At 38.5% G+C, this 27,969-nt stretch overlaps 5 protein-coding genes across 6 annotated transcripts; 1 reads left to right on the top strand and 4 right to left on the bottom strand.

Annotated features, from left to right (window-relative positions):
- Positions 1-7: 7 nt before the first annotated feature.
- On the top strand, positions 8-27,969 carry LOC108606371 (protein gone early). 2 transcript variants are annotated; one of them, XM_017996422.2, is made up of 11 exons: positions 8-442; positions 6,851-7,274; positions 8,402-8,737; positions 8,799-8,963; positions 24,201-24,464; positions 24,521-24,672; positions 25,067-25,194; positions 25,281-25,847; positions 25,911-26,036; positions 26,906-27,409; positions 27,484-27,969. In XM_017996422.2, the coding sequence occupies exons 2-11, from the start codon at positions 6,947-6,949 to the stop codon at positions 27,569-27,571; spliced, it is 2,658 nt and encodes an 885-aa protein (XP_017851911.1). In that variant the 5' UTR covers positions 8-442; positions 6,851-6,946; the 3' UTR covers positions 27,572-27,969. The 2 variants fall into 2 exon arrangements, with proteins under 2 accessions (XP_017851911.1, XP_017851910.1); XM_017996421.1 differs by having other exon boundaries at positions 8,387-8,737.
- On the bottom strand, positions 9,062-10,404 carry LOC108604920 (keratin, type I cytoskeletal 9). The gene is made up of 4 exons (XM_017994490.1): positions 10,351-10,404; positions 9,469-10,279; positions 9,207-9,415; positions 9,062-9,082 (listed from the first exon to the last, which is right to left on the bottom strand). The coding sequence occupies exons 1-4, from the start codon at positions 10,363-10,365 to the stop codon at positions 9,062-9,064; spliced, it is 1,056 nt and encodes a 351-aa protein (XP_017849979.1). The 5' UTR covers positions 10,366-10,404.
- Positions 14,377-14,967, bottom strand: LOC108604919. Its single transcript, XM_017994489.1, has one exon. The coding sequence runs from the start codon at positions 14,965-14,967 to the stop codon at positions 14,377-14,379; it is 591 nt and encodes a 196-aa protein (XP_017849978.1).
- Positions 16,940-17,986, bottom strand: LOC108606373. The gene has a single exon (XM_017996424.1). The coding sequence runs from the start codon at positions 17,696-17,698 to the stop codon at positions 16,976-16,978; it is 723 nt and encodes a 240-aa protein (XP_017851913.1). The 5' UTR covers positions 17,699-17,986; the 3' UTR covers positions 16,940-16,975.
- Positions 21,740-23,276, bottom strand: LOC108606372. The gene is made up of 3 exons (XM_017996423.1): positions 23,129-23,276; positions 22,298-23,048; positions 21,740-22,233 (listed from the first exon to the last, which is right to left on the bottom strand). Exons 1-3 carry the CDS (start codon positions 23,141-23,143, stop codon positions 21,926-21,928), a joined length of 1,074 nt encoding a protein of 357 aa, XP_017851912.1. The 5' UTR covers positions 23,144-23,276; the 3' UTR covers positions 21,740-21,925.

The raw sequence follows: 27,969 nt of genomic DNA, 5'->3' as shown, positions 1-27,969 counted from the left end.
TGTTGCATTTGATAACTGTGCTGAACGCGAAGGTTGTGTCGGAGCTCTGTACGGGTGTTTTTTTTTTTGTTTCAAAATTCCTAAACAATAGGAAAACGCGAGAATTTTTGTAAATCAAGCGAGAAACAACTAAAGAACCGTTGCGTGACGTTGTGCGTTTCCAAACCGGCTTCAAATATAGATGAAGGCTTGCTGTATTGTTAAATTTTTTGTTATTGTGTATCGCGGTATAGAAAGTGGGAGAGCGGCTTAAGCCGAGAGCGAAAACTATTGAACGCCAACAAGCAATAAAAACAAATGGCAAAGTTTTCAGCGTGTTTGTTAGCGCGTTGTGTGTTAATATGTTAATTAAATGTTGCTTCGTAACTGCTGATAGCTCACTTTAACAAGAGTAAAAGCAATTAACAAGAGTGAGAGCAAAAACAAAGTTATACAAAAAAAGGTAAAAGCAAACATTGTTTGAGCTCCGCTTTCAGGTGCCTTTTAAGTATGTGCGTCTGGCTGTGTGTGTGTGTTTTGTTAGGTGATCCCAAAACCGATTTGTTTCATATCTGAATACAAATATGGAGCGTGTACCAGAGAGTGCATTTTCAAGCCGTAGTTTAAAATTAAAAAAAACTGTCTCTGTGTATGGCTGTGTGTGTGTGTGTGTGTGTGTTGGTGAGAAATGCCGGCACAACCGGTTCATCAAGTCACCTAACTAAAACCAGCATCAATACAGCAACAACAAAAAGAAAAGTACACGAGCCAATGTCAATGCTGCGCAGTCGCTGCGTCGACATCAGCGTCGGCGTTTTCATTTCTTGGAATGCTGCAGCACATACATCGGATGTATGTATGCATGTATGCGTGCATTTTTAAAATACACTGTATGACAATGGCAAAGACAGCTTGTGCTCAATATTAAACATGTGTTTGCTTAAACTGCATGCAGTGTTAAGTAGAGTATATAAAAAGTCGAACATGACTGTTTGTTGTGCCTGCTAATTATCGTTGTTGTTGTTTTTAGCTCTCCACCTACACACACATGGCAACAACAAAATTCCCACAATTAATGCGTAAGAGAGCATCAGTAGAACTTATAAACGGTAACGTTTGCGCATTTCTCACATCATCATCAGCAGCAGCAGCAACTCCCGCTTTTGTCTGTTTTCTATTTCCGCTTTATTCTTTGCTGCTTCTGCACGCACTGCTTTTGCTTTTCATACACGAACCGTTAGGTTTGTCTTTAGCATGCGCATGTGTAAGTGCCATTTGCTGTTGCTGTTCCGTTTACATTGCATTTGCGCATTGTGCAGCTCACGCTTAAGCAGAGGGTTAACTTTTCAGCTCTCTCCCCAGCTCTCCACTCTCCACCACGCCACTCTGCGATCGATCGATCGATTCTTAATGGGTTAACTTACGCCCGCATTGTTTTTTAATACGAGTGTTCCCCTTTTGTGTGTGCTGTAATGTATGCATATGTATGCTAATGTATGTGAGTGCGTATGTGTGTGTGTGTGTATGCAACTATAACAGTTAACCGCACCTTTTTCCGTTAAGCGCTTGAACTTCTGATTTACGCTTGAACTAACAGCCAAAGATGACGTCGACTGGAAAGCTAGTGCGAGCCAGAATTTGCCATGAAATTGAAGATATATAATATATATACACAATTTTTCAATTAACTTATTTTGCAGCAAACCTTCATTAATTCATTGTCGTGCCATTAATCTAAAAATCATTTGTTTTTATAAATCAAGCAAATAGTTTTTGTATTTGCAGAGTTGCATTACATGTGCTTGTAATTTCGAATATGTGTGTACATATTTCTTATCTGTGCTGATCAAACAATACATACATGCATATGTATACTATGCATGTATGTATGTGTGCATTATGCACAGCTAAGCGTTCTCGCTCTCTCGCTCTGTTGCAGTCGCTGCTGGCGTCGCTGCTTAGTAACTACAACTAGGCTGACAAATTGTTGACACATTTATTTTAACAACAATTAAGCGCTCTATGTTTCGTTGGCTGTTTTGTTGTATGGCATTGTGTAAGCTGGGCGTGCAAGGTTATCAGTGGGCAGACACACACACACACACACACACACACACACTGAGCGTCGAATGCTTAGATGCTATATAGTATATACATATGTATACCCTGCAACTAGTATATACAATTTTTTCAAAATTAAATATGAAATGCGGCATTTTTTTGAATAAAAATCAAAATCAATTTAAAGCTGCAGCTCTACTAAAATAAGAACAATTTAACAAACCTTGCTAAAAAATTGAAAAATCATATTCATTGCATAAATTTGTAATTATTAAAAAAATTGTATTAAAAATATTTAATTGTTTATGTGCAGCATAGCAAAAATAATTTCAACATTAAATATAAAATTGTCGTTTTTCGAAATAAATTCAGAACTAAAGCTCTAAAATGCATATTACAAATAATATTACATATACAATTAAGCAAATATACATTTATTTAAACTTTAATGAAATGCTGAAAAATCATATTTTTAACTACAATATTTGAACTTATTTATATAGCATAGCTGCTAGTCTTCGCCTACAAGTTCTCTTGCCTAGTTCAAGTTTTTTCTGATAATGAAACAATGTATGATGTGCCATTAAACCAAATTAAATGTCAATATCACAATGAGCACAAGAGCAACAACAATAACAACAAACAATTAAGTGAGCAACATGGGCAAAGACAAAAACATTGAATGAGAAATGCGCAAGTTAACAAATGACAAACGAAAGCTTTGACAGGTGGGACAGCAAAATAATAACAACAAATTGATAAACAATTGCATACATGCTGCTGTCAAATTGAATTTGCATGCATTTGAAATTTGTTAGTTTGTTGTTTTATGTAATTTGTATGCAAATTTTTAAGTGTCAAATTTTTGGTGTTAGTTTTTTGATGGGGCTTTGATTTGGCCATTGTTACGATTATATATAGATATATATTTATTTTTATTTTTATTTTGATTTTAAATTTGATTTTGAATTTGATTTTTTTGGGACTGTGGCCTCCGTTAATTTGGCATAATTATTAATCAGGTGTGTGTGCGCCCATTGCTTATGAATGGAGTGTAAATGGAGTGTGAATGGCAGTTGTCCATGTTTTTGGGCTTGGAAAGCGAATGCCGCAAGCGAAGATTGCCTAAAATAAAAACTAAAGTGGGTGTTGGCCATTAGCATAAAGTTGTTAAATTTATTGCACCAATTAAAGCAAGCAATAACATTTTGTTTTCCATAAATGTTTTTTTGAACACTTCAAATAAAAGTGTATTTAAATATATTTGCTTGAAAAAATCAATGCAAATTGAATAGCTTGAGTAATAAATTTAGATCTTTATTTGAAAGATTTTTAAAGATCAGTTTTAGTTTCAAAATCATTAATGACTATAATGATAAACAAATTTAAAAACACTGCCAATGATTCTGTGCTTGTTTTAAATAATCAATAAAATGAGCTAATTTTCATATTTAACATTTTCGAAAATTATTTAATGCTAATTATTTAAGTATATAAAACAGTTAATAAAATTCAAAAAAAATACCATTTACATAAATAAATTAATGGTAAAGAAATTCTTATCCAACTTTGAGTATAAACAAAGATGCTGTGCTTATAATCTATAAAAATATTAATGAAAATTAATTTACTTGATTTCTGTTAAATTTGCATATGCAAACATTATTCGATGCTAGTAAAACTATAAGAAACTTTGCTAAATAAATAGTACAGCATTTGTTTATACACACTCAAGTATAAACAAAGATTATGTTTGATAATCTTTGAGATAAATTACGCGTTTATCTCAACCCTCTTGATGTGGATATTGCAACTTGGCCACAATTTCTTAAGCTGCGACGCAAAAGTGTGAACCACCCTTTTGAGTGAGGAGTTGCTTGAGATAAAAAAATGCGCAGCAGCAACTTGTGATGAGTAAAAAAAGGGGTAGCGACTGGGCCGAGAGTGTTGCAAGTGTTTTGAAAGCTGCCACAAGCCAAGACCAGGCGAGTTGATGCAGACGTTGCCCCAAGTGCGAAATAAGCAATACTATTTAGCATTCGAGCTATAAACAATAGTGTAGTCGATTCATATACATAAATGCATTTGTGTGTGTGTGTGTGTGCGTGTTCTCATTTATTAAAAATGCCGCCGCGGCGAAAATGTCTTTGATGAATTGTTTTTTAGTTTCTGTTCGCTGTTCCATTAAAAAGTGACTTGCATTTGCATTTTTCTTGCAACATGCAAACCTAATTTTATGCTAAAGCATAGACAAAGCAAAAAGCAAGACAGAGAGCGAAAAAGAAAAACAATTGTAAAAATAATGAAATTTTGTTCACAAAGCGGAAATTCCATATGCAGCAGTTAATTGAATAATTTGTGACTAAAAAAGTGCTCAAGCCATAAAAACATTAAACATTGTTTATTGATAAACACTTGGGTCGGTAGTAAAAGTTTTTAATGCGCTTAAGCCAATGACAGAAAAGTGAAATTAATGTATAATTAAGAAGTAAATTAAATGCAAGCTAAGAACATACAAAAAATTGTAAGTTTAATATTTTATTTGTTATATTAACATTGCCAAATTAAGTTTAAAGCTGTGAACTATTAAATTAATAAAAAATATAAAGCATTTTATATATTTAACAGTAAAGTGCGCAATAATAAAAGTCTTAAGCTTGAGCTGCCGCTCTAGAGCTTAACGAAAACTGCAGCTGGGCACAACCGACAGTCAGAGACCATGTATAGATTAAGCTAAAATATATTTATACTCGATTATAACTTATCAGTCAATTTGTTTAATCACAAACATGCGTTGGTAATTTAAAAGACCCTTGAAACTTTTCAGATTGTTACAAACTATAAGAAGTTTTTAAATTTATATGCATGCAATGGCAATGGCAATGTCAGTCTTAATTAAATTACATAAAAGCAGCCAAAGGTACTGTGTATAAATAATTAAAATTTGTTGTCGCCAGTCCCTAAGAGCCACATATCTTGAATTGGCCACTCAGCTGGCTAAAGATAGAGAGTGTAGGGGGTAGGGGAACTGCTTTTATATAGTTTAGTATGCATTAAAAGTGGCAGCGTATTAAACTCGATAAGATAAACTAACGTTACTTAAATACACTGTGCTATTTATTTTCGTTGCCTTGGCTTATTTAATTTAAGCGCTGCTTTTTATTCGAAACTGACCCGTTCTTATCGCCGTGGCAAGTCTTAATAGAAGATTTGCTAGCTTTTGTTAAAGTCCACTACGTGAAATTGAAATTGAAAACTTATGCGTCATTGCTATATAATTAGTACAATAGGCAATGCTTCAGTTTTCACACACACACACATTTATATATATGGAACAATCTCTGCGTTGGGTGTGTGGGTGTGTTGAAAGCAGATTAAATTGCAGACGAGCTATAAGATTACAAATTGAAAGGAGAAGGAAAACCACAAGCGTGTGCCGCCTCTAGTTGAGCCAGCGAAGCGTGGCAGTCTTTTTATTTAAGGCCTCGACAATTATATGAACTATGAAAAACAAACCCATTTGGGCATTTAATCATTTAGAAAATGAGATTAATAATTGTCATAGGTATTTGAATTGTTTTTCTAACAAATAACAATAGCAATTATAAAAAAAAATATGAAAAATAAACTTATTTGGGCATTTAATTAGAAATAACTCATTTGGATTATAATCATTTAGAAAAGAATTAATTACTTAGTTATTTTTCTATTCATTAAAATAATACTTAAATAAATAAAACAGTTTAGGCTTTGTTAATCTGATATTTCTTTTATGTTCTTATTGGTCTTATCATATATGACAAATAAGAAACAAATCTTACAGTTTTTTATACATAAAAGTAAACTAAAAGTTTTGTGCTAATATTTGCCAAGTTACAATTCAATAATTTTGGCTAATTGCTGAGATCTTGCAGTTCATACAGACATCAACTGCACGTGCTATACATAAAAGTAAACTAGAAGTCATAATACTAATATTTACTAAGCTGCAAGTCAAATATTTTTGCTTATTGCTGAGATCTTGCAGTTCATACAGACATTACTTTCAATTATGTTGCAGCTTAATTCTATTAAAATTGTTATATTATTTTGATAAGCCGTAAAAAGTTTCTTAAGTGCTGTGGCCCAATTGCAATTTTTTTTTTAATTAGTTGCTACTTTTGTCAATGAAAATTTATGCACATTGACTGTTGATGATGTCTGGGGCATAAAGCGCTATATATATCTCAAGCGATTACTACTTATGTTTAAAGTGCGGAATCTCAACTGTAAGAAAAGCAACAACAACAATTTAGAGACGATTGTCGCCCAGAGAGTTTCGTTTCGTTTCGTTTCTTTGCAAATTGGCAGCAATTGTTGTCAATTTAAAATTGAGAAAAGTCAAATGTTGAGAAGAATGCAAGCCACACATGCAATATATATGTATATAGTAAGCGATCTGTAACTATATAGTATATACAAAGGTATGTGCGCGACTTTATCTTGGAGTAAATGCCACTTATCTGTGATGATCCACAGCGAGCTATTGCGCAAATGAATTACACATGTGTATATGTGTATGATTCAGTTGGTAGTATATATCATGTTGCTAAGGTAATCTATTTTGATAATCAAGTCTTAAGTTAAGCTGTCATGCGTCTGATAAAGTCACCACAACTGAGAGCGCGAGGGAGCGAGAGACGATTATAGGGCACTTGACATTCTGCTTCAATTGCCATTTATATGGGCCATATATATGGCCCAGATATGCCACTATATGAACCATTAATATGACTGAGATTTCAATGCTATTTGCCTCTTCTATTTGCAGTTGGCCTGACAATGCGCCTACATTAAGCGCTGAGCTGAACTGAACTGAACTGAACTGTACTGGGAACTAAAATATATATAAACTGACAAATCAGCCATGGCCCTGAATCAGGGCAGATACAAGCCAACGATCTGTGCCATTGACGAGGTGGACGATCGCAGCTACAAACTGCACAGTGGCCCAGACGATGTCAACGCCAAGCAGCAGCAGCAGCAGCAGCAGCAACAACAGCAACATCAACAGATTGAGGGCAGCGAAACGGCGCCTTTGACCACAAATCAACAAAAGCTGCATATGGATGAGGCTGGGCTAACGCCCAAGGAGCTGGAGGCGGCACGCAAGGAGGCGCTCGCCGAGGCTAGTGGGGTTACGCCCACTGGCAATACGCCAAACTCAACGCATACATCGGCCAATGGACTGCGAGGTGATTCAGCAGCTGCTTCGCTTTAGTTCCTAAGCAACTTTGTTAAGATCGCACATGTCAATCAAATCAAATCATACTCCCATTATTTGTAAACAAAATATGCTTCTATGTTTGTTAGTTAAGCCTTGTCATGACTCAAATTAATTGTTAGCATTATTCATGTATTGCTTATCGAGTATGAATTTAATTAGGCTGCTATTGAAAGAGATCAACATTTGCTAGACTTTCTTAAAAGTTAATTAAATTTTACTTATATGCAAATACTCTATTACTCAATTATTCTTTATATAGTTGTGCTTATAGTTTAGTTAAAAGCGCATATACTAGTTACTTACTATTGAAATTAACAAATTGTTGTTCTGAACTTTTAAAAATATATGCCCATAGTCGATTCTGTATGATATTAGTCCATAGAAAATGCACAAAGTGCTATTTTAATTTTTACAAAGTGTAGTATTTGTTTTTATACATAAATAAAAACATTTGTCTTTTAAGCATTTGAAATCAAATTACAAACATTTCATGTTGAATAATTATTAATGTGAAAAAGTTCAATTCAATATTTTGAAAATATTAGCTGATGCTTAAGGCAGATGCAATTGTACAGTTTTACAATATCATCAATCAATCAATAGAAATGTCCATCAATTTGCATAGCGATTCGCTTAGCGATTTTGCCTTAGTTTGGCTAATGATGGTAGCAAATCTCAAATCAAATCGTATCGTATGTCAAAAATTCTCATTCTAATTTATTTCTGATAGCGCCATAAACAAACTCAAAGATGTTAAAATTAAATTTATAAGCAAAGTTAATATAATTTAACTATTTAATCAGCTGCTGAGTGACTGACTTGATGCCAAATTCAATTTTAAAAACTGTGACTAATATTTTGACAATAATATTCCAAATGAATAACAAAGCTGACAAGAAATTTGATATAGTTATAGATTTGAATTTGATTTTTTATATAAAGTCATTAAGACCGCTAGCTTAGTTTACAGAGTCTTCTACTGTCGGCGTTCATCATATGCTCATGCTCATTCATTAATCCATTCCTATGTTCCATGTTCATTTTCATGTTTATTGTGATTGCGTTTGGTTAAACGAGTAGCCTTGCTGCTTCCAGGCCGACGCTCCTTCGATGCACTGATGAGTCTGTCGCGCAAGCGTCGCCTCATGTACGTGGCCACCGCCTGCCTGTGCGCCCTGCTGCTGGTCATCATCTGCATGCTGGCGGCCTTCTGGCCGGAGGTGCCTTTCTACCTGCGAGCGCCGCTCTGCCTGCAGCGCGAGTGCGTCGAGAGCAGCCGCCAGCTGCTGCTCTGGGCCAACACCTCGCGCAGCGCCTGCCACGAGACTTACGAATGGGCCTGCGGCAACTTTGCCAGCGAATATGCCCAGGGCGATTACTTTGTGATAAAGCGCGGCGAATGGAATTACAAGACTTACAATGAGTATCAGGGTGAGTAGCTCCCAATCGAAAGTTGCAATCAAAGACTAAAGTTTGTGTGTCCGCCCAACAGAGTTGAACGAGCTGAATCGCTTCATTGCCATGCTGCCCAATGCGGCGGAGGGCGCCTACACGGTCGAGTCCACGATCAGCAGTCTCTATCGCAGCTGTCGCGAGATCGATGCACTGGACAAGAGTCAGTCGGATCTGCTGCTCAAGCGCGCCATCAAATCTGTGGGTAAGCTGCGCAAATTGAACGACTACGCAACGCTTTTGTTAATACTCGTGTGCCAATAGTTTATTGAAAAAAAAAAAAGAAGCTTACAGTTTGTTAGATTAGGTTAAGTTATTGGCCAGCTGGTGGCAGATAGGTGGGGCTTTGGGCCAGCTTGTGGATGCTGCTGCCATGGGAGCCAGCGCCAGAGACAGAGCCAGAGCCAGCGCTGCTGATGATGCCGCTGGAGCTGCTGCCGCTGGCGACAATGTGGCCAGCAGCGTGAGAGGAGCTGCCGCTGGCGTAGTTGCCGCCAGTGGAGCCACCATAGCTGCCGCCAGTGGAGCCACCATAGCTGCCACCAGTAGCGATGCTGCCGCCGCCATTGGCAGCGTCTAGAATGCCAACTACAGATTGGACACCAGCTACGCCATCGTTGGTGTGCTCCGAGCTGCCTTCAATGCGATCGTACTCGGCTGCAAGTGCTCAAAGATTAGTTGACTGCCAGTTGTAGTGCAATGGAACTTACCTTGGATCTGCTGCTGGGCATGCGCTGCCTCCGCATCGGTTTTGTATTTGATGAAGAAAATCTCGGGCTTGCTGGGCAGTGTGGGCGCTGGCGTGGCAATGTCGTTGACCTCCAGCGTCGAGTCCTTCTTGCTGAGCACATAGATAACAGTCTTCTCCTCCTTGGGCGCATACTCGGCTGACAGCTTGACATTGGCGCTGCTGGACGAGGGCGCCTTGATGAACACGACGCGATAATTGCGCTGCGGACGACCAATGACCAAATGCTTGACACGCTCCAAGCTCTCGTGCTCCTCGGGTGCGGCGACTGTGAAGAACTGCTTGTGTATAAGTGGAGCCTCGAAGCTAGCGCGCTGCTCCTGCTGCTGCTCCTGCTGATAGCTGGGCGCCTGATAGCCGGAGAGTGAGCCGAAGCCAATGTTGGGCGTGGGCGCAAAGCCAGTGAACGAGGAGCCGCCAGAGCTTTGACTGTAGCCGCCGCCGCCGCCGCCGCCATAGTGAGCCGAGGAGCTGCCGCCATAATTGCTGGAGCCGTCGCCGCTGCTGCTGTAGCCAGAGCTAGCTGGAGCGCTAGCATAGGTAGCGCCGCCTCCACCGGAGTAATGACTGCCATGGCCATGACTTGAGCCACTCAGCAGCGAGCCCACGCTGGCGCCTTGGAACGCACCCAGTGGGCCATAGTTGGACACACTGTGCTTATTGCTGGGCGCGCTCACGTAGCCGCCGCCGCCGCCGATTGTGCCCGAAACACCGCTGGCGTAGTTGTAGCCCTGCGGCTTGGCTTGCGCCAAGGCGAGCAGCGTGCACAGTGTCTAGAGAGATTTTAGTTAGTTAGTTGGTTAGTCTGTTGGGCTAATCCGTGTGTGTGCCGTTTGATTCTTACCACAAATGAGCGCATTGTCTGTTGAGTTTAGTTGCTTGGGCTTGGTATTTGCCGCTTGACTGATGCTGCTCCTCGACTCCGACAGAGTTTTTATAGCTGCTCAGTGGATGCCCCAGAGCGTTCCTCCAAAGAAATATACTTAACGCCAAATATATTCATATTTGCCAGCTCGCTTATAACTTGGCTTAGTATCTTTCTCAGCTTTGGCTTTAATTAATTGCTCAATTATTTGGCTTCTTATGCGTGCGAACCTCTGACATTTGACTGAACGCTTCTCTCGCATTCGCTTTTGTTCTCTCTCTCGCTTCTCGTTTATTTTGTTTATAATAAATCAATTGACAATAGCGCGGCTCAACATTAACGTGTCTTTAACAATCAGCAAAATGTTATAACTCAAAAGCGTCAAGCATTGACCCACGCGCTGCAGCTTCAGCTTCAGCTTCAGCTTTAGCTTCTGTCTATGCAAATCTTGACTTGCCTAAAATGCAATTTCCTTGATCATTTGATCGATCATTTTATATACAATATATGCATAGCTCAGCTGCAGCAACTCGGTTGGGGCTATTCATGCTAATTATGCAAAACATAATTTTTATTAAGACACATAGCTGGATAATTTGTTTTAAATGCTATTTTGGTTATAACAAATGTTCTGCGGGACTTTTCCCCCAATCAAATGCCACTCAATTAAGACTTCAAAGCTAAAAGACAATTAACATTGCTGACGTAGTTCATTGGCTTTCGAGCTAAAGTTGTTTGAATTGAGCGTTAGAAAAGATTTGCAAATTCGTTTAATACACTTTTATTTTCAAGTAAAAATTTTTTAAACGATCTGCCTGCTTTGAAAAAATCTTTTACTTTTTATATACAAGTTTGTGTATATAAATCGATTATATATTTAAATGAATCCATTTTTAGTAAATCATCGACAATTAAATTAACTTTATTATATAATATCGTCTTATAAAGTAATATAACATATTTTATTTTATCCTCAATTGTGTTCGCTTTTAATCGTGTACAATTTTTAAGGCCTTAACTATTTATACTTTTGTTATAGGTCGTTGATCTACTTTGTCTATATAGCATAGAAGGCATTGTCCAAGTTAAATTCTTGGATTAGCACTAACAATAAGTTTCTCAATAAAAGTATTTTTTTCTTACAATTTATTTTCTAGCTTTACCTTTTTTTTTTTAAAAAAAACTTACCCATAATATATTATTTTGTCTACATAATAAATCTGCAACTTCAGTATGGAAAAAAATTCGCTTTGGTTTACAAATTTTATACAAATTGCATTCTGCCAAAAAATTAAGCCCACTATACAGTATCTAGTATCGTTTTATCTTTTGAAATCAAATTACATCAAAAGCATAAAATATTTTTAGTATAAGTTGCTCACTTACTATATTTTCTCTATACTCAACAATTTATTTATAGCCTTTCAATGCATCATTTAATTATTTGCAGTCTTTTCTTTATTTTCTAAACTGCTATAAGGTATTCAAGTTTCGCTTTTTTGTGCATTAAACATTTCTTCGTGGGGTTTTTCTCATATTTATAGCTTTAAGTAATAAGCACAATTAATCTTTTGCTTACGCACAAATGGTTTTGGCCTGGCCTGGCCGTTGGCTAAATGTTTCGTTTGCTTTTGATATGTTTTCGTTCAAATTGAAAACGCAGTTCGTAGTTCGCTGTGCTTTAAAATGATGCAAAGAGAACTTCCGCAAAGACTCAAAACGAATATATGAGAGTTTACTTTTGTTTTCTAGGCGTTAATCGAGTTATTAATAATTGATTGCATTAGCTGGTTAGATCATTCTAGAGTCTACAGTCTGCGCTAATGAGCTCTTGTCTCTTGTTTGTTGGTTGCGCATTGGATTTGATTGAATTAATTTTGAAGCAAATTGCAAGATCTTTTGCCTAATTGTGTGTGGAGTGGCACTCAACGGTTTGGTCATGGTTTGGTTTGGTTTGGTTGACTTTGAGCTTTGGGTCTTACCAAAGCAGTCTATAAATTAAAGCATTTCCATTTGATAAGAGCCGTTTGGCGTTTGCCGTTTGGCGGCTCTCATCTAAACAAAAAAATGTTTTTGACTTCGATTATGTTGTGTCACTTTTTGTAGCGCGCAGCTAAAAGCAGAAATTCCAAACGGCTCAATGTGTTGTGTATTTAATTTATTTTTATTTATATTTATATACATATATATATATATATATATATATATTATTTTTTTTGTAAATTTCATTATAATTGGCATAATTTGAATGCGCTGTGGGGCGAGAGCTTTGTCGGTGGTTTATGTGTGTGCGTCTGTGTGTGTTAAGATGTTATGATTTATGCACATTGAACCACCTTGAAATAAGCCGCTTGAAATTGGCCCAGCAGCTGTAACATTAACATATTGTTAATTGCAAAAAGACTGAGCAAGCAACCAACAAATAATTCAAAGCAAGGACAAGTGCGTGCTACAAACAAATGACTTAGAACACAAACTTTGTTTGTTGTGTTGTTTTTAACACTTGCTTGTGATTACGCATCTGCATATAATTATTTATTTTTTCTTCACTTTTTCAAGATTAATAGCTGACAAAAATATTTGCAGTGTTTTTTTTTTTTGTTGTTTTCTTTTTCTTTTTATTATTGACTGCCAATCACAAAAAGGTCGCCCAGTTGATATCCAGCTTTGGCCAACACACAACTGAATCCCATTAATTAAATGCAAATGCAAAATTAAAAATAACAAAAATCTATACAAAGCTGCTTGAGTAGAAGTCGATACAACAATAAAGATGCATTTTTTAGTTTTAAGCGATTTGCCAAATTTATGCAAATTATCAAATTTTTGTCGTCTTTTGAGGAAACACTCAGCCAACACTCAAGTTTAAGCGCAGCTTTCAAAGTTTTTATTTTACGATTTTCGATGTAGCCTACCCATATATGTTTAGCTGTTGCTAGGCTAATCCTAGCAGATCCTAAGCGCATACTTATGAGTTTAAATGCAATAAAACAGACTGAAATGTATTCGTTGTAAATAGTTTTTTATTAACTAAAGATATGCATATGTCATAATATGTAGATTAAAAATATTAGTAAATGGCCTGACATATTTTATTATGTTGTAAATTAAAAGCAATCCAATAAGTTCTTTAAATTAATTAAGTTTATAAAAATCAAGACAATTTTTTAGTCAAAGAATCAAAAAATCTGAAATCATATTTTATTTTAGCTTTTATTAATATGCATTGATCGCATAATCAAATCAGGTTTTTTATTTGCCAACTAAAATTAAGTGTAATAAATCAAAAGAATTACACATTGTTAATATTTGTATACAAAATACAAATATTTTGCCCTAAATTTGCAGTATGATATTGAATATTTACAAAATTAAAAAAAGATGCAGCTTAACAATTTAGTTTTTGTAATATGCTCACAAAGAATATTTTCAAAATTAATAAAAAATATTTGTACTTTAGCTTGACTGACTTGTTACATTGACTGTAGTATTGCTATTTGTTTTATAATTTATTCAGCTCGATTGCTCTTTCTTTGGCTATGCCTGAGCCGCGGGGTCTCTGAGTTCGCTTGACTTTGGCTGTTGCCAATTGCGTGAGGCTGAGGCAATTGGCTGATTGGCTTCTTGACTCTACTCAGTTCTATGAATTATAAAGCGATTTGTTAATTAATTAAAGCAGCAATCAATACATGTGTATATATTTATATAGTCAACAGCAATTTCCGCAGCGTTTGCAAAAATTATGTAAAACATTAGAGATGCACAAATTAAGAAAAACAGAAGAAAAAAAACAGCAAACTTTTTACGACTGTCTGAATTTTTGGCTTTTGTTTTATTAGCGCATTCGCTATCTGTTATGACGATTAGTTGAGGGTTTTTTTCTGGTCTATTGTGCGCTTATCAGCTTTATGCAAATGCCACTAATTAGTTAGTTGCTGGTGCGCGTGGGTCGATCGTTAAACCGACACCACCCAGACGCCGGCAGCGCAGCAGCAGCCGCTGCGCTCAAGCGCTGTTGGGATTTTGGTAAGCATAGCCAAAGCCAGCATCGAGGCTGCCCACCACAGACTGCGCTGGCGCCACATAGGGAGCCACAAACTCCGTGTTGCCGCCCAGCTGATCGTACTGCGTTTGAATCTCGCGCTGCGCTGCCGCCGCCTCGTCATTCGTTTTGTACTTGATGAAGAAGACATCGGGCTTGCTTAGGCTCTGCTGCTGCTGCTGCTGCGACGGCGTTTGTATGTCCTGTGCCTGCAGCTCGTGCTGCTTGCGGCTAAGCACATAGATGACGGTGCGCTCCTCCTGGGGCGCCAGCTCTGCTGTATAGCGCAGCTGATCGCTCTGTGAGCTGGGCGCGCGTATAAAGATGACGCGATAGTTTGTGCTGGCGCGTCCGATGACCAAGTGCTTGGTGCGCGGCTGCAGTTCCTCCGGCTCCTCGGCTGCTGTTATCGTATAGAACTGTTTGGTTATAATCGGTGGCGCTGCATCGCTGGCTGCTTGCCTGGGTGGCAAATAGTAGCGCGAGGGCAAGGACAGCGCCGACGTCAAGCTGAGCAGCGTCCAGGCGGTCAAAACTAAGTTAAAGCTACACATGTCGTTGCTGCTGCTGCTTGCCACAAGTGGATGCAGTCATGGGTGTAGTCTGTTTGTTTTATATACCACAAAGTGGCAGAACAGCAGCTAATTAGTGGGGCAGCAAAACAAAAGACTTGGGCAACGAACTTTTCTGCAAATTAATTGCGCGTTTCATAGGGACACTAAAAAGCGCTGCGAAAAGTTTACAACACATAAATATATCTGCCAGATCTCATGTGGGCGTTACCCAACTGGGCAAATAAAATATTTAAACATATAATTCACAATTTGCTCATACGCAAGAATAGCTAAAGTTGCAAAAAGTAACAGATAAAAATGCTATAAATATTAAAAAAAATTTAATTTATTTGCTGCTTTTTGCTTTGCTTAATTTTTAAGTCATTTAATGCATTTTTTATTAATCTACTTCATTATTTAATTATTTATTCATTGAATAATATTACATATTACCATTATATGTTTTCTTCTGTTTTCTAACTTTTAAATTTTTTTTTTTTTACTATTTTTATTTATTTAAAAACATTCTTTCTTCCTCTACTTTATTTTTAATCATTTATTAAAGCAAATTGTTGCTTATTGTTATTTCTTTCTTTTTAACTTTAAAATATTATTGCAAATAGCAATAAACTATATAATCTATATGCCAAAAGTATACAACAAATTAAAAAAAAAAAACAAATTCTTTAATTGCTGCTTTAATTGTTTTATTTTGTATATAATATCAAAAATATATTGTTTCGTTCTTTAATGAATTACATTTAAAATTGTTTAATTTATCAAAAAATATTCACAACTAAATTTGTTAATATTATTCAAACCCTTTAATAGAATTATAAACAGTTATTATTAAATTTGTCACGCCTTTGCAACTGATTTGAATGTCTTGACTTCACTTTTATGGCATCTAATTAATTTTTTAGCAGCTTCGCTGCACTCTGCGCTATTTATCATTAGCATTGTTTTCATTTTAACGCCCGCGCCCAATTTTTGACTAATGAGTGACTTCAGGCCGAGATCTAATCTCTGCTTTACAACTCAAGTCCAAGTCCAAGTCCAAGTCCAAGACGCTGCATCGCAGCTTTGGTCAAGATTTTGTAATTCCTTTTTGCTTGGCTTTTGCTTTTGTCTTGTGGTGTTTTCCGTTTCTTTGTGTTGCGCAGCCTCGTCGCTGATTAATAGATTAATTCGTTTTTGTTTTTTAAGTTTGTTGGTCGAACTGCGTTGTCAACAAGTTGGTCGAGCAAATTAAAATATCAACTTTGAGAATTTCGGCACTAAATATTGATACATTGCTATTGGGTTGACATCAATTTAAAATTTCAGGGCTTCCCACACTTGTAACAACTAATTTGGAGCCATTAAACAAATGTGCTTATAAATAATTTATAACAAAATGTCAGCGCCAGTGAGTTTCCTATCAATTTTGCAATTAAATATATGTATGTAGGTGTGTATGTTCATTTGTATGTGTGTGGATGATTCATTTAATCAATTATATTTAACCATATGCGGCCATTATTAAGCCTATTAGTTGTTTATTTCGTGTTTGGGGTAATAAGCTAATTTTTTGAGCTATTTGTGGCGCCGCGGCGCTTTTTTTGTTTGACCAACAGATCTGCATTTATTTAAATACGTTTCTTGTTGTTGTTGTTGTTGTTGTCAGCTTGATTTTTGGGTATTATTTCAATTTATTTATGGCATTTTTATTAATTTTTTAAATGGCATTTTATGGCGCGGAAACTACGCGACCTTAGGTAAGGCAGCAGCAGCAGCAACAATTTGAGCTGCGCACTCTTCTTCTTCTTCTGCAGATAAACACTTGAGCATTTTGTTTAATATATTTTATTTATATAAAAAAAAAATAGACACAAATTATGAAAACAACATGTGCTTAAAACTAAACAACACATAACAAGATAAAAAAAAATGCACAGAAAAAAAAAAGTTAAGAGAAAAATAATGTGTGACAAGGGAAGGGGGGGAGAGTGTAAGGGAGTGGAAGGACTTAATGCTTGCGCGCGCTGGGCAGATACTGGGCGTTGGGCTGCTGGGGAGCGCGGTTGACCTGGCGGTAGTTGTAGCTGCCATCGGGATTGAGACTGTCGAGGCTGCCAATGACGGAGGTGACGGGAGCGTTGTTGTCCTCGTGGTACTCATTGGGGCCATCGAGCTTGTCGTATTGTCCCTGGATTTCCTTCTGGGCCTGTTGCGCCTCCTCGTCGGTCTTGTACTTGATGAAGAAGACCTCGGGCTTGCTGGGCTGTGTGGGTGCGGGTGTGGCAATGTCGCTGGCATCCAGATCGGTGTCCTTCTTGCTCAGCACATAGATGACGGTCTTCTCCTCCTGTGGCGCAAACTCGGCCGAGTATTTGACGTTGGCGGTGTCGCTGGCGGGCGCCTTGATGAAGACGACGCGATAGTTCTTCTGTGGCCTGCCCAGCACCAGATGCTTTACCTTCTCAACATTGCCATGATCCTCGGGTGCCGAAATCAAATAGAACTTCTTGTTGATAATCGGGGCGGGCGTGGTGCTGGCTGGGGGCAGATACTTGTCGCCGCCGCGATGTGGCACGCCGCCGACAATTTGTGGTGAGAGATTGCCAAAGCCAAGTTGCTGCTGCAAATCCTGGCCGGGCTGCTCGTAGCCGTACTGAGGACGCGCCTGCACCTGCACCAGAGCCAACAAGGCAAAGGCAGCCAAAACTTTTACTGATGACTTGTTGAACATTTTGAATTTGATTTCGATTGTGTGTGTGTGTGTGTGTGTGTGTGTGTGTGTTGGTTGTGTGTGTGTATTTTAATCCTTGCGTGTTTAGAGTTCGCGTCGTATCGTTTGGTTTGAAATGCTTTAGGGCAATGCTTGCATTTCTTGGCGCTCCACTTGGCTTATATGCGCTGTTGCGATGCGCAGTTTGCTGGCTGCGCTGTCTGCTGGCTGCGCTGTCGGCAACTTGAAACTGTTTCGTTGCTGTTGTAATTTATGCAAATGCGGAGGCCCAAACGGTCAGCAACAGCAACACAGCAACACACCAACACAGCAACGGACGCAGCAGCAGAGTCAAAAATCTGACCTAAAATTTATTCAAATCTCAGTCCAATGCACAAGTGTATCTCGCGCTGATGCTGTTGCTGATGCTGCTGCTGCTGCTGCTGCTGCTGCTGATGAGGGGCGTGGCCGATTCTTAAGCGCGCTCGCTGGCCATAGCCATGGTACACATTTTGCTTTGCATAAAGCACCGCCAATCGCCAATAGATTGTTGTTGCTGTCTATATAAATCTTTTGTCTGGGCCAGCTTCGTTTTCTTTTGTCTTTTGGCCCATTGCCCATTGCTCTGGCATTGAACTTGACTCACAAAGTCGTAGCGCCTCTAGCCTTAGCTTTAGATTGTTTCCAATATATAAATTGAAATTGGCAAGCTTCATAGGCCGTTTGCATCTCATTAAACGGCACCAGGCCAACACCTCAATGATCATAACTCTAGGCCTACACACACACACAGATCTGATCACATCTCATCTAAAACTCGTTTCCATGGGTTTTTTTTATTTTTTCGGCCTGTCCATCTCTTAGCCGACCGTCTTGATAGATTTGCATTTGCAAATTTGCAACAGTTTATAAAAAGTGGATGATTTCATAGCCCCCACTCCATATGAATGACAAGATCTGATTCAATATACATAAATCACATTCAGTCATTATACTCTTAAGTTGCCTAAACGAACCGACATCAATTTAGTAGTGTGTTTGCCATAAAACGATGCGGAGACTGAGAATTTGTTAAGTTATAGAAATATTTCAATAACTGAATAAATATTGCTAGACATACAGTAAGCATTCTAGATAAGCAACTATGTCAGGCATAGAATGTGATTAAAAATCACTTAAAATAAAGCGAAGCAGCTTGGGCTTATTTGAAGTTTATATTGCTCTGAATAAAAAACAAAATATATAATAATTTAAATTTAATTTATTTTATATGCATTTATTTTAGTGTTTTTATTAGTTAAAACTTAATAGTTACATCTTTTACTTTTGCTCAATTAGTTGTAGATAATTCCAATTCCCTAGTCTTTATTTTTATAACTGTCAATTTGTGCAGAAGAATGAAAATGAAAGTGAAAATTAGAAATTTAGCAACCAAAGAAATTGCTCATTACTGATTGGGTATATATTTTCTTATATTTTTCTATATAAAGTATCTATAACATCTATTTATGTTATAATTAATCTAGTTTATAAATTTTCAAATTGTTTTTAGTATTTTTAACACTTTTCATTTGTTACTCTTGCTAAAAATGCTAACGTAAAATAATCTCGATATATTATTAAAATATTTTCGGCTTAATGCGGCGATTAATTAAATGAAGCAAATCTTTAGGTAATTTAAATATACTTCTATCCAAAGTTCTGGTAAAAAAAAAACGTTCAGCTTTGATTCCTTTTCTTAATTCAATTATATGTATGTATATAATATTTCTTAACCTATTTTTTGCTACACATATAACATTTAACTCGGTCAGGGCGTTTGCCCTGTTATATGAGAAATAATTATAAGTATTATATATAAATTGTAATATTATATCATAAATTCCAATGTGGTTTTTTTCAAACTGTTATTTATTGTAGCCAACAAAATTTAATATGACATTAAACACATCCCACCCATATGTATGTATATTTCGTTGTTAGCTATAAAAAGCTTAATTGCTTATATAAATATTATTGAATTGCATCATAACATTTTATGCATAACTATTTAATCTGCATTGTGCTCTAAATGATCGTTTTGCCCTAAAAGGTATTTTTGCAAGCATTTTGGCAACACAAAGTGAAACATTATGGTTTGAAACCATGCGTCAGCCGATTATCGAATTCACAAACCCACAAATGGCAGCGACTCATCACATTCACCTCAGTCGCAGCCGCAGTCGCCGTCGCAGTCGCTTGGAGGTCGCCGCAAAGAGCGCCATATAAACTAATAAAACATAATTTAGCTATAGCTACAAATGTACATATATAGATATGTATATATATATATATGTCGGACATATAGATCAGCAATTTGCATATGCTGCTGTCAACGATTTATGAGCTTGGCTTGCAGTCTGATGAATGACAAAATAAAATATAATAACTTTAAATAAAAGAGTGGAAGTGGAAGTTAGACCGTTGACGTTGCCGTTGACGTTGACGTTGGTGAAGGCAGCAGCAGCAGCAGCTTAGCCTCATTGATTAGCTTTGTTCAATCAGTTGATCTACTAATACAGTTATTAGCAGCTATATATGCACATATGGCCTGGCTCTGGCTCTGGCTCAAACTATCGCTGCAGCTTTTTTCGATTCAATGCGAACAAAACGATAATTATCAATTAGGCATTCCATAATTTCCATCCATAATTTCTTATCATTTTGTCGCGATCGACGCGCAGCCCAAGCGATTTGAAATTTATGTAAGTTTTTATGAACGCTGACGGTAAAAATCGAGGGACATATGTCGTTATGGCTATCGCCTCGTATCGCTTATTTAGTAGGTGTGATTATCTTTATGCAAAGATCGCGCGACACATTAATATTCAGATGCTCTCTGAGATAAAAAGAAACTGATGCGAGATACGCGCATTCAAAAGCGCTTTGCAAGAAGCCAATTAATTTTTAAATCAATTTTCAAATTTCAAGAGATCAAGTTGCGCGACGCCGTTGCATAGATACATATATAAGAATACATTAAGTAACACACACACACACACATACATACATACATAAATTTTGCCTAATACTCACTGGCATCTCTTAATGCCCACCGCTCTGGCTGCTGCATGGGCGATGTGCGACCTTGCAGCGCCGCTTCAGCGCTCTTCAACTTAATGTGCCCATTATTAAAGTTTACCCAGAAGCGGGTATACGGCCCATGTGCCCCAGCATGTGACACAGCTACGAATTGATAAACAAAATTGAGTGCCTAAGTACGACGAAATATGCAGAAATTTTACTATTAAGTATTTAAGCAAATATAAAAATTAAAATATATAAAAATAAAATATATAAAAAATAAAATATATAAAAAGAAAATATATAAAAAAGAAAATATATGAAAAATAAAAAAGAAAATTTAACTAAAGGTATATGAATTAAAAAAAATAGAAACTAAAAAATATTACAAAATTTAAAAAAATAGCATAATAAAGAAAATACACAAGCAGATTTTGTTTATGTATTTGTTCTTTTAAAATATATTTTTATATTTTAAAGTATATTTTTATTCCTGCTGTATAATATATTTGCTATTATTCATTTAGAATGGACTTAGGGTATTGTTTTTTAAGTAGTATTTAGTATTCAAGTCTAAGCACATTTATATTTTTCGTATATGTTTTTTTCGTGCAGTTAGTGCATGCAGAATTCGTTGTGCCCATTGAACTTTTGTCGTACTTTGTGTTTTTTTTGCTTTTCCTTTGTATTTGGCTTCTATTTTTAAGACACGAATTTATTAGCCATCGCTGACTGTTGACTGTTGTTTAGTCGGTTAGGTGGTCGTGCAGCTCCATTACTAGTTATTGTATTAATAAACAGGGCAGGGCTGGGCAGCTGCTTTGCTTGGCTGGCTCAATTGAAAAAAGCGTTAAGTGCATTATGCAACAATCGCTTGGGGTGCTGTAATTTGATTTCGATTCAATTTGATTGATATACCAAACACACACAGTTCATTTGTAGATATGCTTAAATTTTATTTAAAAAAAAAAATGTTGAATAAAAAAAATGTTTGCTCTGCATAAATTGCTTAAAAGTTAACGCAAAAGTTTCCATAGACAAATTCTAGCAAAATAATCGTCAAGGATTATTCAAATAGAAGCAAGACAATCGCACAGCTAATTGTATGTGTGTGTGTGTGTGTTTGTCTCTGTGTATGTGTGTGTGTGTAGCAGCTGGCGACTGTGTTTGGGGATTCTGGGGCTCTTAGTACTTGACCGATCTGATGGGCTTGGGGGGCAGATAGTTGGTCTGGATGACAGTGTTGCCACCAAAGCCAAGCTGAGCGTTGGAGTTGGAGCTGCCGCTGCCGCTGTTGTCCACATCGTACTGAGCAGAGCTGGAGCCAGCATCGACCAGCGGCACACCGCCAGTGCCAACGATATTGATGGCGCCAGAGCCATCGGCGAGCACACCGGAGGCGCCATTGTCACCCAAGCTGTTGATGACCGAGGAGACAGGCACAATGCCCTCATCGCTGGTCTGTGAGCTGCCGCCCAAGGCATCATAGTTGGCTACGTGACAAAGTGGAGTGTGAATAGTGAATTTCAATGGTGTGAGGGTTAGCTTGGGACTCACCTTGGATAGTCTGCTGGGCATGAGCTGCCTCCTCGGGCGTCTTGTACTTGATGAAGAACACTTCGGGCTTGTTGTTGACGGGACGTTGGGTGACGACCTCGGCGCTAACATCCAGCGCGTTGGACTTCTTGGACAGCACATAGATGGCGGTCTTGTCCTCGACGGGCGCCACATTGGCAATGATCTTAGCCTTGCTGGTGGTCGAGGTGGGCGCATTGATGAACACCACGCGGTAGTTCTTCTGTGGTCTGCCCACATTGACGTAGCGCACAATCTGCTGCTCATCATGATCCTCCGGAGCGGTGTGCAGATAGAAATGCTTGGTCACCACCGGCGGCTGGAAGTTAACCAGATGGCTAATGTACGCCTCCTGCTCCTTGTAGTTGATGGCCGGACCAGGCTGAATGCCAGCCAGGCCAATGCTGTCGCTGATGGCATTGCTGCCACCACTGCCCACCGTGTATTGAGCTCCACTGTACTGAGTGCCGCTTACGCTACTGACCTGGGTGGAGGGCACAAAGCCGGAGTTGCCCACGTACGAGATTTGCCCCACAGAGGGCACGCTATTGAAGTACGCGCTGCCCGAGGCTGTGGGCTGATAGGAGCTGCTGGTGGTCACGACGGGTGTGGACACCACACCGCTGCTGCTCTGTCCATTCTGGCCAATGCCGTAGCTGTACAGCTGGCGACTGAGATCAGGACGCGCCGCTGCCCAGCGACTGCAGCCGAGCACTGCGAGACAGGCCAAAAACTGTGAATTAGATGCAGACGCAGACGGAGATTAGTTAATCCAAAATGCAGCAGCCATGGAGCTTCTACTACGCTACTCACCACAAACTTGTTCATAGTGCTGCTAGGAGATGAAGATTGATGTGCTGCTGCCTCCACGCCTAGAGTTTTTATAGAAGACGTCGCCGCTTTGACTTTAATTGAAGTTAATTAAACTGCTCGCATTGATTTGCAATAAATCGTTAAAATAATATACATACGAGTCTCTAACTATAACAAAACTTCACACACAAAATCCGGCTAAGACGGATTTCAGCTAAGTGCTGAACTTAAACTTTATTTTGTTTTTCCACTTTTGGTTGTTTTTATTTTGTGTCATTTCGTAGGCGCTAATTGCAGCCGCAAACACAACTGACACAATCGATGAATTGAGCTGCCAAAATATGCCAAGAGAGCCAAGTCACTTGACCAGATCTAAGTGTATAGCATATACAACTAGTTTTTTATATTCTATAAATAAGTATAAAATGCATTTAAGTTGTCGATAGTATAGATAATATAGAAGCTTTTGTACTCGCAACAAATTTACAGCTTCAAACATTTTTCTACATTTGCTGGTCTATGTTTAATGCAGGCAATAATTATGACATCATTAATTAAATATTATTGTAAATTTATTGAATAGTTATCGATAGTAACGATCTGAAATGGATTTGCTCAAATATTTTTGCTATTCAATCTTTTTTGTGCAATGTGTTTACTTAAGCTGCTGAATTAATTTGTCGAGCATTCACAGTTCGTTGTTAATTTTATTTTGTTGCTAGTTTTTTATTTTTATCTGTGTTATAATTTTATGGCTGCAAGACAAAACAACTTTGCGGTCTAAAATTTCCAAAAAGTCATACATTGCAGTCAAACATTTTAGCGCCTTTAATACAAATAACATAACATGTATAAATCTACAAATATATAGCTACCTATCATATAGCTATGTATATAGCTGCTGTCATAGATTTTTGGCAAAAAATTCATGTCTTTGCCACTGAGGAATTTGATTAGCGCTGGCTAAGCTGTCGCCATGGCGTACGGTCATTCCCCGAAACGTTAGGCGCATACTACAATAATTAATTAGCGTTATTAATTAATTTAAATAACTGTTGCTCTCTCGCTGCAGGTGGCTGGCACGCCTTCCCGGACGCACAGCGGCTCCAGCACTGGGAGTACAGGAGCGCGCTGAAGCATCTGCAGGCCAAGTTTGGCATCTTTCCCTATTATCGCGTCAGCGTGGAGAACGGCTACACCATACCGCACGACTATGTCATAACCCTCACCGAGGGCGAGGTGGGTCTGCCCGACAAGTATTTCTATGGGCCCGATGCCGACGAGGAGGTGGTCCGTGGCTATAAGCTGCTGCTGCGCGACTTTGCCATCAACATGGGTAAGTCCAAAGCGCAACTGGAGGCTTCAACTAATATTTATATATAATCCAAACAGGCATTGTATCACGCGAGGCGGATCTATTTGCGGATGATATATTCCACTACGAGCGACGCATTGTGCATCATCTGGAGGCGGCCAAGCACAGTGGGCAACGCCAGCAGAACAAGCTGCTGCGCCTGGCCGAATTGAAGAGCATAGCGCCATCGGTGAGAACTCACTCCTCACTCTAACTTCGCTCGTCTACTCGCAATTTTGTCTTATTGTCGTGTGTATGACTAACTCTTCCTAGTATGAGCATCTCCAATTACTCAACGCGACTTTATTCTGTCTCAAAGTCAAGTTTTCCATACCGAGACGTCTGTGTTGAAATAATCTTGAGCGATGTATTTTATTTTACTTAAGTAACAATAATCAACACTAATTGGGCTTATCCCAATGCTTGTTTAACACTCGCCCATATTCATTTAATCTTTCGATTTAACTTTAAACACTTGTCTTTATTTAATTTGAAATTTCTTTTACCCTCGACTGAACTAAATAAATATGTTTACTATTGATTCACTTATAAAATATTTATATTCAATTTCCTTTGAACTGCAGCTGCCCATACTGGAGTCCTTGCAGGCCATATTCACCAACACAAAGATAACCGAGGAGACTGAAGTGCTGGTGCGCGATGTTGAAGTGTTTCAGGAGCTCTCCACGCTGCTCTCCACCTCGGACAAGAAGTGAGTCAGAGTCCGAGTGTTATTTATTTATTTATTTATGGCAACTCATATCTACTACTTGTGCTTTAACTTTTGCTTGTGTGCAGGCCCATTAACAACTTTATCATTTGGTCGCTGGCACGTCAAATGCTGCCGCATCTGTCCAAGGAGTATCGCATGCTGGCCGAGAACTTTGACCATGCTATTTATGGACGCACGGCCAGCTATCCACGCTGGCTCATCTGCAGCAAAGTGGTGCGTGACTGGCTGCCCTTTGCCGTCGATGCATTGCAACAGCAGCCGCCCAAGCAGCAGTTTGATGCATTGACGCGTCAGCAGCAGCAGCAACACCCGAATGGCTTGAACAAAACGCTGGGCAATGAGAAATTCCTGCAGCTTATGTTTTATAGCCTGCGCAATCAGCTGCAGGAGTCGCTGACTCAGGCTGCCTGGCTGGAGCCAACGGCGCGGCAATTTCTGCACAAGAAGCTCGCCGAAATGCGCGTGCAGTTTGGCATACCCGGCGAGCTGTTCGAGCAGACGGACTACATCAAGAACTACTACAACGAGCTGCTGCTGAACAATCTATTCTTGGTGGAGCACCTGGAGTCCATTTGGACATTCAAGCGCTCGCGCATGGAGGAGAAACTCAAGGCCCTGAGCATGCTCGATGTGTGAGTGCTGCGAATATTTCATGTCTCATGCAACTTTTATTCAATTTTCATCCTTGCGCACAGCATTGTGTCCGAGATGTACACCAGGGAGCAGCCGGCCCAGCCCATTGCCTACTCCAACAAGCTGAATATGCTGCTGGTGTCACGTGTGGTGACCAAGAGCAACTACTACGACTATCGCTATCCCGTGTAGGTATTCCCCGCCGCCCCCCCAACCCCGTAGCTTGTTAATTAAACTTTGGTTTGTTTAATTAATTAGCATGCGGCAATAGCAAATGCTTTAATAACAAAATATAAACTAAGCTTAAATATTCTAAGTAAAAAACTAGTTATACTGCAAGCAAATCAGTAAGATGCTAACTCAGCTTCGCAGTTGCTTTTTATAGTTACGATTATATTTACTATATGCAGATTTATTTATAATAGTCTTATACGCAACTTAATTTTTAATTAATAGTTTCTCATACTAAGTTCATTTCCTATTAAATAATTGTCCATTTAAAATGCATAACAAATGGTAATCAATCTTGATTAAGACATCAAAAAACGACTCGAAATCATTAGAGATTATATTAGATAAATCTGTAAATTATTTCAGACTATACTTTAAAAATTAATATTTAATATTATTAAACTAGTATTGTACTATTGTTCAAGCAAACATAAACATTAGTGTTGTTTTAAGTCCGTTGATGCTTAGATAATTCAATTATTTTAAAAATTAATTGAATGTAACTATTTTTACAATGTTGCAATATTTATAAGCTGGTGTAGTTAAAATAAACTCAAATAAGAAAAGTCGTGCAGATTTATGTTAAACAAGCAAATAATTCTGAAATTGTATTAGTTTTTTTTTTTTAATAATTATAATCATCATTGCTAAGCGTAACCAATTAGCTTTTAATCGTATACGATACAAATAATCAAATTATAAATGATTAATAATTGCTTATGACAACAGCTAATGAAAGCTTTGGCTTTAGTTACTAACGATTAGTTTTTAGGATTGACTGTCTGTATTATTATTAATTATCTTTCTTTTATTCTCTTGCACACAGCGCTGTGAACTTTGCGCGCATTGGCACGGACATACTCGAGACGTTGATCAACAATTTTCCGACATTTTTGCTGCAGTTCAATGCCCAGAGCGTGGACGTGAGCGATGTGCCGGCGGAGATTGAGTATGCGCAGCCGGATGTGAACTGCTTGACCGCTGGGCAGCCGCCGCGTCTGGCGCACGAGCTGCGTCAGTTGTCGCAGGAGGCGCTCAAAAGCTTCCACGTCACGCTGAGCGCTGCGCGCACCGCCGCACGCGCCTTGAGCAGCTTCGTCTCGGCCATAGACGCTGGCAGCGCCATCCAAGGTGCGGGCATTGATCAGGCGGTGACCTACGAGGCGCTGGGCCTGACGCGACGCCTGCGTGTGCCGGGCCTGCGCTCCTTCAACGAGAACGAGCTCTTCACGCTCGCCTACATGCAACAGCATTGCAGCACCAGCATTGCGGACAAGGACTACGCACGCATCAAGCCGCACGTGGAGCGACAGCTGGCCGAGCGCTATCTGTAAGCAATGCACACACACTTTATGCTTTCAACGCTATGCTAATTGATTTGCCTTCTCTTTCTATGTGGTGCAGCTTCAATGCTACTTGGCAGCATATTCAGTTCCTGCCACGATCGACCAACTGCGCTGCCGCCGACGTCAGCTGCTCCAATTTGCTGTGAGGCAAACCGCTGAGCTCAGCCGCATATTTATTGTACTCCCTTCTACACACACACACACACACACACACAAACACACGAACACACAATTAGTTGTAGACTTAGGCTAATCTATTAATCATTAAGTAGTTGTAACTGCCTTGAACAATAATTACATTTTGTTTTGTAACTAAGCCAAGCCCACTATTGACATCACTTATATAGAGCACACATACACACACATACAAGCATGTTACAGAACTTGAACTGCCAAACATTTTGTTTGTTTGTTTGTTTGAATGTACAATTAACTTACGTTTACGTTTTAACTCATAAGCATAAATCTAAAGTGCTTAATACTATAGCCTTAGTTAGTTGCTAAGCACACATAACGCATATAAACATATATATATATTTTTTTT

Source organism: Drosophila busckii, chromosome X, assembly GCF_011750605.1.
Source record: "Drosophila busckii strain San Diego stock center, stock number 13000-0081.31 chromosome X, ASM1175060v1, whole genome shotgun sequence".
Lineage (NCBI taxonomy): Eukaryota > Metazoa > Arthropoda > Insecta > Diptera > Drosophilidae > Drosophila > Drosophila busckii.
The sequence above is the reverse complement of the archived record's forward strand: the minus strand, read 5'-3'. Positions and strand labels throughout refer to the sequence as shown.

What these genes read in the sequence shown, in the direction of transcription:
- LOC108606371 (XM_017996421.1), top strand. Translation starts at nt 6,947, where the DNA reads ATGGCCCTGAATCAGGGCAGATACAAGCCAACGATCTGTGCCATTGAC. An exon ending in GACTTACAATGAGTATCAGG is followed by an intron (nt 8,738 to 8,798) that starts GTGAGTAGCTCC and finishes TCCGCCCAACAG; the next exon opens with AGTTGAACGAGCTGAATCGC. An exon ending in GCCCTGAGCATGCTCGATGT is followed by an intron (nt 25,848 to 25,910) that starts GTGAGTGCTGCG and finishes CCTTGCGCACAG; the next exon opens with CATTGTGTCCGAGATGTACA.
- LOC108604920 (XM_017994490.1), bottom strand. An exon ending in TGCCCAGCAGCAGATCCAAG is followed by an intron (nt 9,416 to 9,468) that starts GTAAGTTCCATT and finishes GAGCACTTGCAG; the next exon opens with CCGAGTACGATCGCATTGAA. An exon ending in CTCACGCTGCTGGCCACATT is followed by an intron (nt 9,083 to 9,206) that starts GTCGCCAGCGGC and finishes ATCTGCCACCAG; the next exon opens with CTGGCCAATAACTTAACCTA.
- LOC108604919 (XM_017994489.1), bottom strand. Translation starts at nt 14,967, where the DNA reads ATGTGTAGCTTTAACTTAGTTTTGACCGCCTGGACGCTGCTCAGCTTG.
- LOC108606373 (XM_017996424.1), bottom strand. Translation starts at nt 17,698, where the DNA reads ATGTTCAACAAGTCATCAGTAAAAGTTTTGGCTGCCTTTGCCTTGTTG.
- LOC108606372 (XM_017996423.1), bottom strand. An exon ending in TGCCCAGCAGACTATCCAAG is followed by an intron (nt 22,234 to 22,297) that starts GTGAGTCCCAAG and finishes TTTGTCACGTAG; the next exon opens with CCAACTATGATGCCTTGGGC.